The sequence below is a fragment of the Xenopus tropicalis genome, chromosome 9 (assembly GCF_000004195.4).
Source record: "Xenopus tropicalis strain Nigerian chromosome 9, UCB_Xtro_10.0, whole genome shotgun sequence".
Taxonomy (NCBI): Eukaryota; Metazoa; Chordata; class Amphibia; order Anura; family Pipidae; genus Xenopus; species Xenopus tropicalis.
The window spans coordinates 63,515,389-63,529,713 of NC_030685.2; the positions used below are offsets into that span (position 1 = coordinate 63,515,389).

General features: G+C 40.4%; 1 protein-coding gene across 6 annotated transcripts in view; it reads left to right on the plus strand.

Moving 5' to 3' along the window:
* Positions 1-11,710, plus strand: part of znf385b (zinc finger protein 385B) — a 317,721-nt gene extending 306,011 nt beyond the window's left edge. For all 6 annotated transcript variants that reach the window (XM_004917741.4, XM_018097602.2, XM_031893267.1 and 3 more), the window contains 3 exons: positions 2,892-3,070; positions 3,204-3,305; positions 10,195-11,710. In XM_004917741.4, coding sequence (XP_004917798.2) covers positions 2,892-3,070; positions 3,204-3,305; positions 10,195-10,407 — 494 coding nt within the window. In that variant the 3' untranslated portion in view covers positions 10,408-11,710. The remainder of the gene's footprint in view (positions 1-2,891; positions 3,071-3,203; positions 3,306-10,194) is intronic.
* Positions 11,711-14,325: the final 2,615 nt, after the last annotated feature.

Consider the following 14,325-nt stretch of genomic DNA (forward strand, 5'->3'; position numbering starts at 1 on the left):
TTTGCCGAAGTTGCCTTGAGAGGAAACGTCGCCTACTTAGGCAAATCGCGGGCCGCGTATGCCATCCCACCGGCGATTTACATTCTAGCCGATGGGATGGCATTGCGTGGAGATTAGTCGCCCGCGACAACGGAGATTTGCCGCATCCCTTAACATTTCAGTAGTCTTTTCATTTCTTCCTGTGTGTACAAGACTTAAGAGAAGAAGGATGAGAGCACATCTTATCTAATCTTATCCAGCCCACAGCACAATTTTTTTTCCCATAATTACTCTGTTATGCCACCTGAAAACTTGTCACCTTTAAGATAGAAATCACATTAGAGGTGTGTTATTGTTCTATGAACCGAAATAATGAGCGCACCTCGTTTCGGCTGTTGTTATCATTGCTTTTCTATAATCTAGTGTTTTTGAAGCTAGTGGAAGAGTAAGGACACACACAAGTGACAATATCTGTTGGCAACAGCTCAATGTGAAACCTTTTATTACAAACATTGTTCCGGCTGGTTTAATCTGATTTAATTGCTGCTAACACACAACACCTTTAATAATCACAGGATGAGAGGAATTTCCATTTGACTAAGTGCAGTCAGCAGAGATATCAGTGCACAGTAAAAAAATATTTGGGGGATCTTTTTATGTTTTTATCGTTCAACCCTCACAGCCCACCTGTCTCCCTCCTAGGGTGTCACTAGGGGTCCTTTAAGGCATTATTTTAGGGATTCATAGCATTTACTGTGCTAACAATAAAGATTAACAGAAGATCTATTAGACTTTTTAAGGCAGGCAAGCAAAAGAAACCAACATAAATACCAGGGTTGGAACTAGGGGTAGGTAGAAGAGGCACCTGTCTAGGGCGCAACGGTGGGGGCACTCCTTTCACTTACCCCTAGTTCCATGCCTTCCCCCCCCCACTGCATCATCCCCCTCCAGCGGTCCAGTAACCCCGTGTGCGTTCATAAGTGCGCGCCCAGTACTAACCCACGGAGGAGAGGGGGGCAGGGTGCCCGGCCGTCTTGACCCGGTGCTGCTAAATATTATACAGGTGCAGGGATCTGTTATCCAGAAACCTGTTGTCCTGAAGGTTCCAAATAGACTCCATTTTAATCAAATGATTCAAAATTTTAAAAATGATTTCCTTTTTCTCTGTAATAGTAAAACACTACCTTATAATGAATCCTTATTGGAATCCTTAGGTTTTATATAATGTTTAAATGATTTTTTTTTCACAGACCTGAGGTATAGAGATCTAAATTACAGAAAGATCACTTATCCAAAAGACACCAGGTCCCAAGCATTCTCGGTAACAGGTCTAATACCTGTACTATAACACCGTCCTTGTTATATGACCAGTTAATAGTAAGGGTAGAGTCTTCTAGAGAACTGTGACATTTGCTTCTTTGTCCATTGGGTATCAGACAACATAACCTATAATTAATATATAATTCATGACCACAAATGCAGTGAGCAAAGTGCAATTTTCTGCACGACTGTCATTTTTTTCCAGAATGAAATTTTAGTGAGGTGAGCTCTAATTTCTTTGATAAGCCTGCCCCATAGTCTTGTAACAGTTTCATTTATATATTGTTTCTTCCCCACTACTAATGTATTGCGAAATGACAGTGCTGCATACACAAATAGAAATATATAAATTAAGGAATGCATAATGATTGCCAAAGAGTGCATAACGGTGTATGAGAGGCTCTAGGGCGTTGGGGCACCATACAGGCCTACGTAAGCCTTTTAGTTTTGTATTTAAAAAATTATTAGCCGAAACCCAAAATGTAATAGTCATATAAGCATGTGATGTAGGCTTATTCTTTTAAAGTCGGGTTAGGGTTATATATACTGTAAATATCAGAAAGAATGGGCAGATGTGTATAAAAGAACTGCCCCCAGGCACAGCCTTGATACTGAGATGCCCATGTGTGAAGGGTGCTCAAGAAAAATGTTGATGTTGGCTTTGCATTGAGTTCATGTTTTTGACCAAGATAAGACCCATGAGTACAGATTTCCTTCAGCATATGGGCATACATATATTTGCATAAATACGATTACATTTTAGACTGATAATATAATAGTTGAGTTAAGGAAATAATGGCCAGGGATTGAGCAGTCCTTAGCCCTTTAGTCTCAGCGAAAATGTAGGCACTTCATTCATTTGCTATTAATAATGAATCAATTCACAGTCTGACCCACGAATCATTTGGGAGTTGGTTGCCATGAACTGAAACATGGAATGTATTACTATCATGCCATGTCTATTTACAAGATTATAAAATATGTCCAACAACTCACCACACAGAGAAAGAGGCTCCGGGGCACCGCCTTGTGCTTTCAGCTAGGGGAGCGGATATCACCATTTTTCTGAAGAACAGGCACTCACTGAGAAAATCCTCAGGCAGATTTTTTACTAAAACATAAATTTATTGGAGTACTGCCTTACGCATTTTGTGTTTACAGACACTTAATCACATATGCGTAAAAACGCATAAGGCTGTACTCCAATAAGGTTACTTTTTAATCAAGAATTCTGCCTGAAGATTTGCTTACTGAGTGCCCGTTCTTCAAAATAACAGTGACATGTCCATCCACAGTCCAGAATAGCAAATCACTGCATAAATCAGAGACCTATGTATCTGTCTTTTTAGAGACCGATTAGAGAATTGGCCCTTTTTTAATAAAATTTGTGCACTGCAAACAAATCACATTTATTAATGACTTGATCACCTCTCTTCTGAACTGGGTTAGCCCCACAGTATTTGTGTAAAATATTTACTGACAGATACACACAGCTGGTTGTGCAACACTCTTGTAGGTGGCGTATGTTGAATTAGCTCTAATCTGTTGATTAAATATGGTTGGTACTTACCGCTATGTTGTGTCGTACATAGGCTCTAAACACAAGACAATGCTTGAGGCACGGAATGGAGCTGGCCCCATCAAGTCTTACCCAAGGTCTGGATCTCGACTAAAGCTTCAGAATGGTAGCAAAGGGTCAGGATTACAGAACAAAACCTTCCATTGTGAAATCTGCGATGTACATGTCAACTCAGAAATACAATTAAAGCAGGTAATGTAAAGGACGGAACTTTTTATTTCCGTGTAAAATCAGAATATTCAATTATTTTGCCATGTATTTGTCCTCTCTGATCTCTAGTTCTATGGACAAGTTAATGAATTCATTCTTTCTTTTCACCTTTTAGCATATCTCCAGCAGACGACATAAGGACCGAGTAGCGGGGAAACCCATGAAGCCCAAATACAGCCCATACAACAAACTCCAGCGTAGCCCAAGTATTTTAGCAGTGAGTAATTTTGTCCCTACAGTAATATATTAATGATGACAAACAAATGATCATTTGTAGTGCAACAGGTTTAACGACGCGTAGGAATTGAAGTGAAAGCTTCCCTTAATCTATTTGTCCGTCCCAATTCTCATATGGTGGCACTTCAAACACACAAGGGGCCATCTACAAGTTATAAAGTAGGGTGCAATCTGCCATTTTTTGCACTTTTCACCATGCCTTCATGCTAAATTAATTTCCACAGGCCTTGGCTCTCTGTTTCAGGCCACTGAGACCTGCAGCTGCCCCCATGAATACATTGCTGTCTGCATTTGGCAGTGCTGTATTCATGAGGGGCAGGAGGCTTTGCACATCATTCAGACATTCAGCCATAGTTTCATGAAAATCTAGGGTGGAAAATAGGCTTTCAATCCATATTTTACCCTAAATGACAGTCAAGCTGTCCCTGTGCACACAGAGCATTTGGTGCGCCTCTCTCAGCCTACATTGTTTCTTCATGCTGAGAAAAGCAGATGCGCTCCCATATGCAGCTCCGTGTACCTGCACTGAAAGGTACAGCTTCCACCTGAGTGCAGGTACACGGGTCAGAAATCAGCACAAAAATGCCACCTTTTTTGTGATTTAGTTTTGGGTAAGGGAATAGGAGGTAAAGTCACATGGGCACAGGGAATTGGGCAGATGGGGCAGGAAAATGGACAAACCAGGTGGGAAAAATGGGTGGGGCATAAGCGGGACTGTCCTTTATAGGGGAATGCAGCAGCACAAAGGTTCAGGGAAGGGAGGGTATTAGTGTAATTGCCAGTAAATTTGTAATTCCAGCCCTGCCCTAGCTGGATATTTACTGGCTGGGCTGGTCAAATACAAGCCATGTGGTTACCTTAGCTGTCACTGGTACCAATGTATAATATATATATATATATATATATATATATATACAAATATATTCAAAACAAACGGACCGCTGCTCACAGGACTTATAAACATAAAAATATTTATTGCAGCAAAATAACAAAGACTGACGTTTCGGCTGGATAACCAGCCTTTCTCAAAGTTACAAAACATACTGTGGGACAGACCTAAAAACAAGAATTGGCGGGAACGCACCTCAGTGACGTAGGTGTGTGACGTAAGTGCACTGTATATTTCAACAAAAACGTGAATAAAGTTTATATCCGAAACTACACAGAGATAAGTACAAAACTAATATTAAAAGTGTCCAACATTAATCGCCTGCTGTGAAACCAGTGTACATCAATACATAATGAGACATACCCCCCAGCGATTGGGCCGTAAGACCCAAAATACATAAGGATTTGTCTTCTCCTCCTGGGCGGCCTATTGTCAGTGCACGGGGTTCCGTTCTACAACCTCTGGCCATTTTCGTTGACCACTATCTTCAGCCGTTGGTACACAAGTCACCAAGCTACATTAAAGACTCTGGGGATTTTTTGCAAAAAATTTTTCAAGCAGTACCTCTACCCCCCAATGCCATACTAGCCACAATGGATGTGTCCTCTCTATATACTGTTATTCCCACGGAAGAGGGCATAGGGGTGGTAAAGGATTTTCTCATACAGTATCCTGATCCTGCCAGACCGCCAACTGAATTTTTGATACAGTTACTTCGCTTCTGCCTTAACTTAAACTACTTTAAATTTGAGAAGTCATACTATCTTCAACTAAGTGGCACCAGCATGGGCTCGAACGTTGCCCCTGCCTTTGCCAACCTATATATGACTCACTATGAGCAAACTTTTATATTACCACGTTTTGGTAAATATATTTTTCAATTTTTTCGCTATATAGACGATTTGTTTTTGATATGGACAGGTACTACCACACAGTTTAAAGAGATGGTGGAAACACTCAACCTATTACCCTCGACAATTAGATTTACTGCAGAGACACATCCTTCAACTATCCCTTTCCTGGACCTATCTATCAGCATAAAAGACAATACACTGCATTCTACTACCTATAGGAAACCAACGGACCGCAACACACTTCTACATCATTCCTCATGCCACCCTCCACACTTACTGAAAGGTATCCCATACTCACAGATGGTCCGGCTGGTTCGAAACAACTCAGACCCTACGCTTCTCCTACAACAACTGGATGAACTAATAACAAGATTTTGTGACAGAGGTTACAGACTACAGGATCTAGTGATGTGCAAAGAAAAAGTGCTCCGTTTAAATCAAAGATCGCTTCTACAATGCAACACCCGCCACGCTAAGGATAGTGGAGATGACAAAATGACCTTCCTCACCACCTACACACCAGACAAACGGCCGTTTGTACAATCTATTTTCAACCACTGGTCAGTCCTCGCCAAAGATAAAACTCTTCCGCCGATCTTTAGAGCTACCCCACGCATTGCTTACAAACGGGGCAGAAATTTACGTGATCTACTTGTAAAAACTGACCCCGTACATTGCTACCACACAGAAAAAGCTACTACGTGGCTCAACCCAACGAAACTTGGCTGCTACAAGTGCCCCTCATGTACCACATGTGGTAATCTCATGTCTGGCTCTAGCTTTAATCACCCTCACACAGGCAAGGCCATTCTTATCAAACATAGACTCACATGTACTTCCAAGTTTATTATTTATTTCATTAAATGCCCCTGTGGACTTATGTATGTGGGTAAAACGATCACCACGTTTAGAGACAGAATGGCCAATCATAGGTCTGCAATACGTCTGGCCCTGGACAATGGAAAAGCTGATACTCCACTGGCTCTTCATTTTTTGACACACCAACATTCACTAGCCAGTCTCCGAAGTATGATCATTGACCATGTCCCACCACTGACACGCGGTGGGAATAGGGAAAAGGCTCTTCTACAACTGGAGCTACGTTGGATTCATAGACTGAACACTCTGAACCCTATGGGACTGAATGAACTTGTCTCTTATTCTCCTTTCTATTTACCATAAAAAAAATTTTTGCCTCAACAATGCAGGTAATAGCTGATATATTAAGCTATACATAGGTTGGTGATCCTTCTGCTTAATAACAATGGACATAGTGAATTGATTTGATTGAAGTCATTGAAGTCCCTGGAAGACTGTTCAATAATACCTTCTAGGGGTAACAGTATATATATATGAGGTTATGCAGTATATGTATACAAGTTTTGATTTCATTGTACCTTTCCGATTTAATGGTCTGAATTTACAGTCTACTGTTCCGTGTATCCACTGCTCCTTCTCTGTGCTCTCCCAGGGCCAGTAGTAACTGGCTTTGTGACAGCTCATTGTATCTTTTACTACACGTCAAGACCTGAACGATTTGCTACATGTTTCCACTCAAATGATACTTTTATGACTATGTATCGTTTAGCTTTATTTCCTGTCAATCCCTTCTCTCTTTGGTTCTGGGCTCTGCTTTGATAGTTATCTCTCCCCACATTTGCTTACCCATAAGATACGGCTGCGCTTCCTGACTATGTGCTCTAGCACCCGTAAACTTGGTGTATTCTTGACATATTGATTCCTATATATATTTGGACTCTTATTAATTTTGCCTATTTATACTTGCCAAGATCCCCCCCAGGGGTTTAATATCTTTATTATTGGAATTTACCTATGGAAGTGATCTGAATTAAGGTTGACATGAGCCCCCTATACAGAGGATTATGTTCTTCCCTTTACCAGACCGACTTGCCGATTTGGGTGCCTATAATTTCGTTGACCCTATCAGGATGGTTGGGATAGTCACATGTGCCCCTATACGGTGGCCGTGTATCTGCTCGACGATGATGGGTCTCCACAGAAACGCAACGGTTATGCACCGCGGGCACCCCTTCAAAAAGGTATTGGTGGCTCTCTAGCACGACGTGACTCTATGAACTAGGAGGCACAAGTGATGTTTGGAGCGGTAGGGCACCTTACCGCCACTCGGACCCCCCGCTGCCGGTCCGCCGAGGCACAAGTAGCATACGGGGCTATGCCATACGTATTCCCCCTCTTCTTGGCTCTCCAATCTCTACCTTTACGGGCTTGCTAATAATACCCGCACCACGATGTCAAGCACATTACCGACTACAACTAAGTATGCTCGGGTGAGTAAGCTAAATGTGGCGACACTCTTTTTGTTTCTCTTTCTACACACACTCTGTTCCTTTATTTTTGCACACTCTCCATCCTGGTTATACTCTTTCTGTACACCTCTTAAAACTGTTTTTTGTTGTGTCTCTGGGAGATGTTATCACAATTGTGCGGTTGCCATGAACGTCGGCCCTAACAACCTCGAAGCGACATTATTGTCTTATGGCCCAATCGCTGGGGGGTATGTCTCATTATGTATTGATGTACACTGGTTTCACAGCAGGCGATTAATGTTGGACACTTTTAATATTAGTTTTGTACTTATCTCTGTGTAGTTTCGGATATAAACTTTATTCACGTTTTTGTTGAAATATACAGTGCACTTACGTCACACACCTACGTCACTGAGGTGCGTTCCCGCCAATTCTTGTTTTTAGGTCTGTCCCACAGTATGTTTTGTAACTTTGAGAAAGGCTGGTTATCCAGCCGAAACGTCAGTCTTTGTTATTTTGCTGCAATAAATATTTTTATGTTTATAAGTCCTGTGAGCAGCGGTCCGTTTGTTTTGAATATTTTTGTATTAATATTTGGACTGTACCCAGGCAGGAGATTTTCCTTTTTCGTGAGTGCCTATCTCTTAGATCCTTTATATATATATATATATATATATATATATATATATATATATATATATATATATATATATATATAACATTTTTATAAGTGCAAAAAAGGATTTGTTATTTGAAAAAACAAAACTGATGTTTCGGCTGTGGCTACAGCCTTTCTCAAAGTTACACACACATAATGCTATTAACCCTTAAATTTGGTGTATGGCGGGAAAATTACAGCAGCGTGACGTCCACCCAAGAGGTGGAGGTAAGCAGGTAAGTGACGTAACCCAAAAGATGGGGGTAAACCAATAAGTGGCGTGGATAACACAGAATGGGACCCTAAAATCTGATACAAAAATATATATACAGGTATGGAACCCATTATCCAGAATGTTCGGGACCTGGGGTTTCCCGGATAAGGAGTCTTTCCGTAATTCAGATCTTCTACCTAAAGTCTGCTAAAAACATTATTTAAACAGTAATTAACCCAATAGGATTGTTTTGCCCCCAATAAGGATCTTAGTTGGGATCAAGTACAAGGTATTGTTTTATTATTACAGAGAAAAAGGAAATCATTTTTAAAAATGTTAATTATTTGATTAAAATGGAGTCTATGGGAGATGGCCTTTCCGTAATTCGGAACTTTCTGAATAATGGGTTTCCGGATTAGGGGTCCGATAATAACGTGTAATATCAGACTGTGATTTGTTTCCAGCTTTGATGGAAATTTTCAAAAGAGTTCAGAATTTTCAGTACTACAGAACTGAAGAAAGTGTAATAGCTTTGGCTATAGAAAGCCACTCCTTAATGCACTCTACAGGGGTCAAGGGCTCCAATCAGCAACCTGCTGAACCAGCCACTGCACTAAAAGAAAATGAAAAAAATAGAAAGATGCAATCGGGCTCGTAATATTGGGAGACATATTGAAAGGAGTTGTGCTATTTAAGAATCAAGTAAAAGGTCTTTAACAGCACAGCGGCCCCTTACTTATAAAGTGATAATGCTCTTACAACGCCGATAAATGTATACACGGAACAGCGGGTAACTTCACTGCCAGGGTGCAACAATAATCTCGCCAATTTGTGTCTTATTTGGAACAGGAAATCATTGTTAGCGTGTAGTTATCTCCGCTGAGATTAATGTACCCTAATCATTCATTATTATGGCATTTAAAATGCAGTTCATTAAGCAAGAGAAAAAAATTACAATCTTTTGTCTATTTCTGTGCGTGCTTGTGTTCCAGAGGCCGTGGATAAGTAAAGGGTACAGTCTTCCTTTCTATGGTCGCCATTTCCATGGGACAGTTTCAAAGTCTGTGCACCCAAAAAGGGTCCGAAATAGGGCAGATCAGGGTGTGAGTGGGGCAGTTTGTTTTGGTCCAGATTGTCCCTCTTTCTCAAATTCAAGTATTGGGAGAAATGTTACACCTACGACATCCTATAAAATCGGTTTCCATGGTTTTGAATAATATAGCAATCAGACCAGCTTGGGTTTGTAGATTTTTCCCTCCAGGATGTGGCCAGAAGAGAAGGCTTAAAGAAGAACTAAAGCCTAACTAAAGAAGTAGCCTAGAAATGTACATAATATTTTGTGCTTCTGTACCAGCCCAAGGCACCCACAGCCCTTTAGCAGGGAAGATCTGTGCCCCCAAAGATGCCCAAGTAGCCCCCCATCTTCTTTTCTGCTGATTCCCTGCACATGCTCTGTGCTGCTGTCACTTACTGAGCTTATACTATATACACTATATAGACACTTCTAACAAAATCCAAGATGGGAAGCTGCTGTAACAACTTTAAAGGCCTGGATCATTACTGTTATAGAGATGCTAAACCTTTAACTGGAGCAGTAAGTTCAATATATAAAATATTTCATTTCTACACATATTTGATTTTAGGGTTCAGTTATCCTTTAAGGTATACACAACCATAAATTTCTTTCATGCACAAAGGCTTAGGATTTGACACAATGATTGTAAGCTCTACGGGGCAGGGACCTCCATCCTCTTGTGTCTTTGACTCTTAACTTATTGCAACTGTATTTATCTTGTATCTATCTGTATTTATTGTTATACTTGGTATTTATCTATTATTATCTTATTAACCCTCTGTATGTATTAATGTATTCTACTATACAGCGCTGCGTACATAAGTAGCGCTTTATAAATAAAGACATACATACATACATATTTTAATGTGGTGTTGTTTTTCTCTATTTTAGGCAAAACTTGCATTCCAAAAGGACATGATCAAACCTTTAGCGCCGACCTTTCTTTCATCTCCACTGGCAGCTGCCGTATCCTCCACACTCTCCTTACCACCCCGGCCTGCCAGTTCTCTGTTCCAGGGGACCACATTACCCCCAGCTTTTATAAGATCAGGACACGGCGCCATCCGAGCGACTACCGCATCCATTCTATTTGCACCGTATTAGCTGCAATGGACGCTGCGGGTTGAGTAGTTGGTGGAAGGCAAAGCGAAGGAATCCAGGCTGTGTTCTGTGATGCTGTGCTCGGCCATGGCTCCTGGAAACGGACACGCTGGAAAAACCGCGTTGAAGAGAAGCACAGAGGCCTGCCCACTTTATGATATTTATTAAAGCACCGACGCTGAAATAACTGCAGAACATGTGGATATTAAACATAGAGAGAGTATTTAAGATTACAAGACATATTTTCCTCACTTGTCTGTGATCTGTTTAACAATTTATTTTTCCTGGCAGACTTGAAAGATATGAAATGTTTGGAATCCAAATGCCCCTATTCCAGTGTTGAACATGCAGACTACTGAGAGCAGCAACAGAAGTGCTTTATTGTGGATACCACCAAATTCTGTGGATTACATGAAGTATTATTACATGTGGCAACAAGTGGCTCACAGGGAATTGTGTAGTATTGTTTTAGACCCATATACTGTTGTGTCTTGCATAGTTCTAGGCGCTAGGTTCTGCTGCTTACACGTCAGGCACAAAACAATGCTTTGTTACGGGTGGGAAATGGTTCCGCTTAAATGCAATGCCCACCCCAGCGGTTTTCTTCTCTTTTTTTTTTTTTGATAGATAATCCGAACTAGAAAAGCCATATGATATCAAGTTGTCATAATATATTTTATTTTTATCTAATTTATTTTATAGCATCCTCACAGAAGAACTTACGAGATATACTACTGTAACGCAAGCGCAAAATGTACAGAGGAGAAGAGTCTAATTTCTAAATAGTGATATTATAGTCATATAAAGTCTGTAGGGGACGCAGCAAAGGTTTCCTTGGTTTTTATACACACTGGAGGAGCCGCACCTTGGTCCATGGCTGGCCATCCTGATCCAAAATGGTGATATAGCATGTAATGTAATAAAAGTCATGCCAGGTCTAGAAATCCTTATCGTCCAATCATTTGGTAGAATCCTGGTAACCAGTGCCTAAATAGTTGCTATGGGTTACTAGACCTGATCTAAACTGTGTGACTTTTATTAACTCACCCTACTGATTTATTGTAATCAGGCTCTTTTAGGTTTGTTTACCTGTTATAATCACTGATTTCACTGGAAAATGCTCAGACAGCAGGCTCCGCCCCCTTACATGCCTGTTTTAATAGGTTACACGGTATTATTGAATCTCTTAGCAGTGCTGTAACTAGATATTAAGGGCCCCAAAACATTTTTAAGTTGAACTATTCTACCAACATATCCTAAAATTGCTCAGTAACTGGTGTAATGGTGCCCCCCACCATCTGCAACTGCAGGGTCTGCTTCCTCTGTAGTTACACCTCTGTCTGTAAGGATATTTAACCCTTCATTTTGCACTTTCAGATAATGCTCCAGTAAACCAGCACTATGTCAGCTTTCAGCTACAGTAAGAATAATACCCGCACAAAGGTACATATAGATTCTTAACACTGACTCTTTTGTGCCCCTCTTTCAAATTTAAAGGAGAACCAAAGCCTAAAAATGAATATGGTTAAAAATGCTGTATTCTATACACTGAACAGCAACCCTTTAACAGTAATAACCCAACCCTTCAAAGTTGTCCACAGTAGTTTCCCATAAAGGATCTTGTTAGGCCATCTTTTTAGTGTCAGTGGCCCTGCACATGCTCAGTGTGCTCTGGGCTACTGGAGAGAAGCTGAGCTTAGGGGTCCCCTGAAATAAAAAAAAACTTTTTTGCAACAAGTCAGACTGATTATCAGTTCTGATCCAGAATGTTGTGGTTTGTTTGCTGCTATGTAAGATGGATCTGTAGTCAGTAGGGTGGGTTTTATATTCTATATACACAGTATATTGTGAAGGGGTCCCTAAGCTCAGACAGCTCCTGGGGGCACAGATCTTCCCTGCTATGGTACCTTGGCCATGGCCTATTAAAGCCCAAACCATAAGCTGTACAATTTCTATCCATATACTTAGTGGGGCTTCAAATGGCCTTTAATTACAGAGTAAAGGGATTCTCCAATGGGAATCGCTACTAATAGTGATCTTGTTATTTAGCAAAATAGATGCTAATTGCACATGTGCCCATAGCAACCAGCCATTTCTTTGCTTCCATTTTCTAGCGTATTGGTGGGGAGTTTTATGGGATCTAATTGACAAGTTTGAAAGTACGAATGAGGGTCTGTTTGTATTTCTTGCTATTCTTGGAGACAATATAGTAAGCACATACTGTATTTATAGAACAAACCACTGGGGGGTGCAAATATAAGAACAGCAACTATCGGGGGGATTTTTGTCAGGGGAACAGCTGGGTAGCTCACACTTATGTCACATATACTACTTATAACTGGATCTATTTACTTCATAATATGAGATATTGCCTATAGGAACATTTCAGCAGTGGAATGACTGGTTATTGGGCCCCACACCAAGAACACTGACCCCCTAAACTTTGGGACCAAGAGATTTTTAATAAAAATATATTGCAGATGTTAATCGGTTCCATGGGGCCCCCCAGCAGTTATAGGGCCAGTTTCCTCTCTAGTTACATCCCTGCTTTACAGTAACACGATTTGTGGGTTTGGATCACAGTAACTGAGGTTAAAAAAACCACATCCCTCAAGTTCAACCTTTTGTCCTAGTAAACCCTACAACCCTGCTATCGATAATCTTTTGGCCCAAAGTGGGGGGCATGAACAATAATATTAGTACAGGTATAGGACCCATTATCCAGAATGCTTGGGACCAAGGGTATTCCGGATAAGGAGTCTTTCCGTAATTTGGATCTCCATACCTTAAGTCTACTAAAAAATCAATAAAACATTAATTAAACCCAATAGAATTGTTTTGCATCCAATAAGGATTATTTATATCTTAGTTGGGATCAGTTACAAGGTACTGTTTTATTTCTACAGAGAAAAAGGAAATCAGTTTTAAAATTCTGAATTATTTGATTAAAATTAAGTCTATGGGAGACGGGCTTTCCATAATTCAGAGCTTTCTGGATAACGGGTTTCCTGATAAGGGGTCCAATACCTGTACGTATATGTTTGTGTTAGTACAGGGGAAGCTGCAGACAAATAACTTGTACGGAGCCCCACAATTTATGATCCCTGTATGTTAGGCACACAGCCAGCTTGCCAAGGTTTTTGTTCCTAGACACGCTAGTCCTTCTAGGAAAGAAATGCACCGGCCCGGGGGTGGGGGGGAAACATAAAGCAGCAGCACATTATTACTTACCTTTCGAGCCAAAACTGGATCTCAGCAAGTTTTAGCTGGTGATTTGTCATATTCCAATTTTTAGCTATTTTAACACATAGTAAATATCGAAAAACTTGCGTTTATTTCCTGTGACTTTTAGAACTAAAAAAATCCCAGTTGGGAAAAAAAAATCTGAGCATTAGTAAATGGCCCCCTAAGTGGGGTTCAGTTGTATCCTAAAAGAAAATCTGAATTAGTTTTATTGTGCAGTTGTGATGTTGGCACTACATATATATATACAGTATGTATGAGTATATAGCAAACCTTGGTTTGAATAGGAAGTTTTTACCCGTACCTTTTTATTTGTGTTTTCCTAAAAGGATGATCCAGGGAAAAAAACATAGAGATTTGATTCACCAGGGATGCCTAACATATTGGCAACCAGCACTGGATTGGGGTTTACTTGTCCTTTTTTATGGTTACTCATGTGACTGAGAGAAAAAGAAATATTGCTTGGTAGAACTAAGGAAGCCCTATTGTCCTTATATATGTGGCCATAGAGCGCCATTTTCTCATTAGAGTATCTATATAGGATCACCTTGTAGCTAGTCTACCTAATTAATAAACATAGCGACACCACCATTATGATTTATTATAACATATAAACCTACAGTATGCCTAGATATATTGTTGCCAGACAATTGAAAGAAATGGCTTCCAATATCTTTT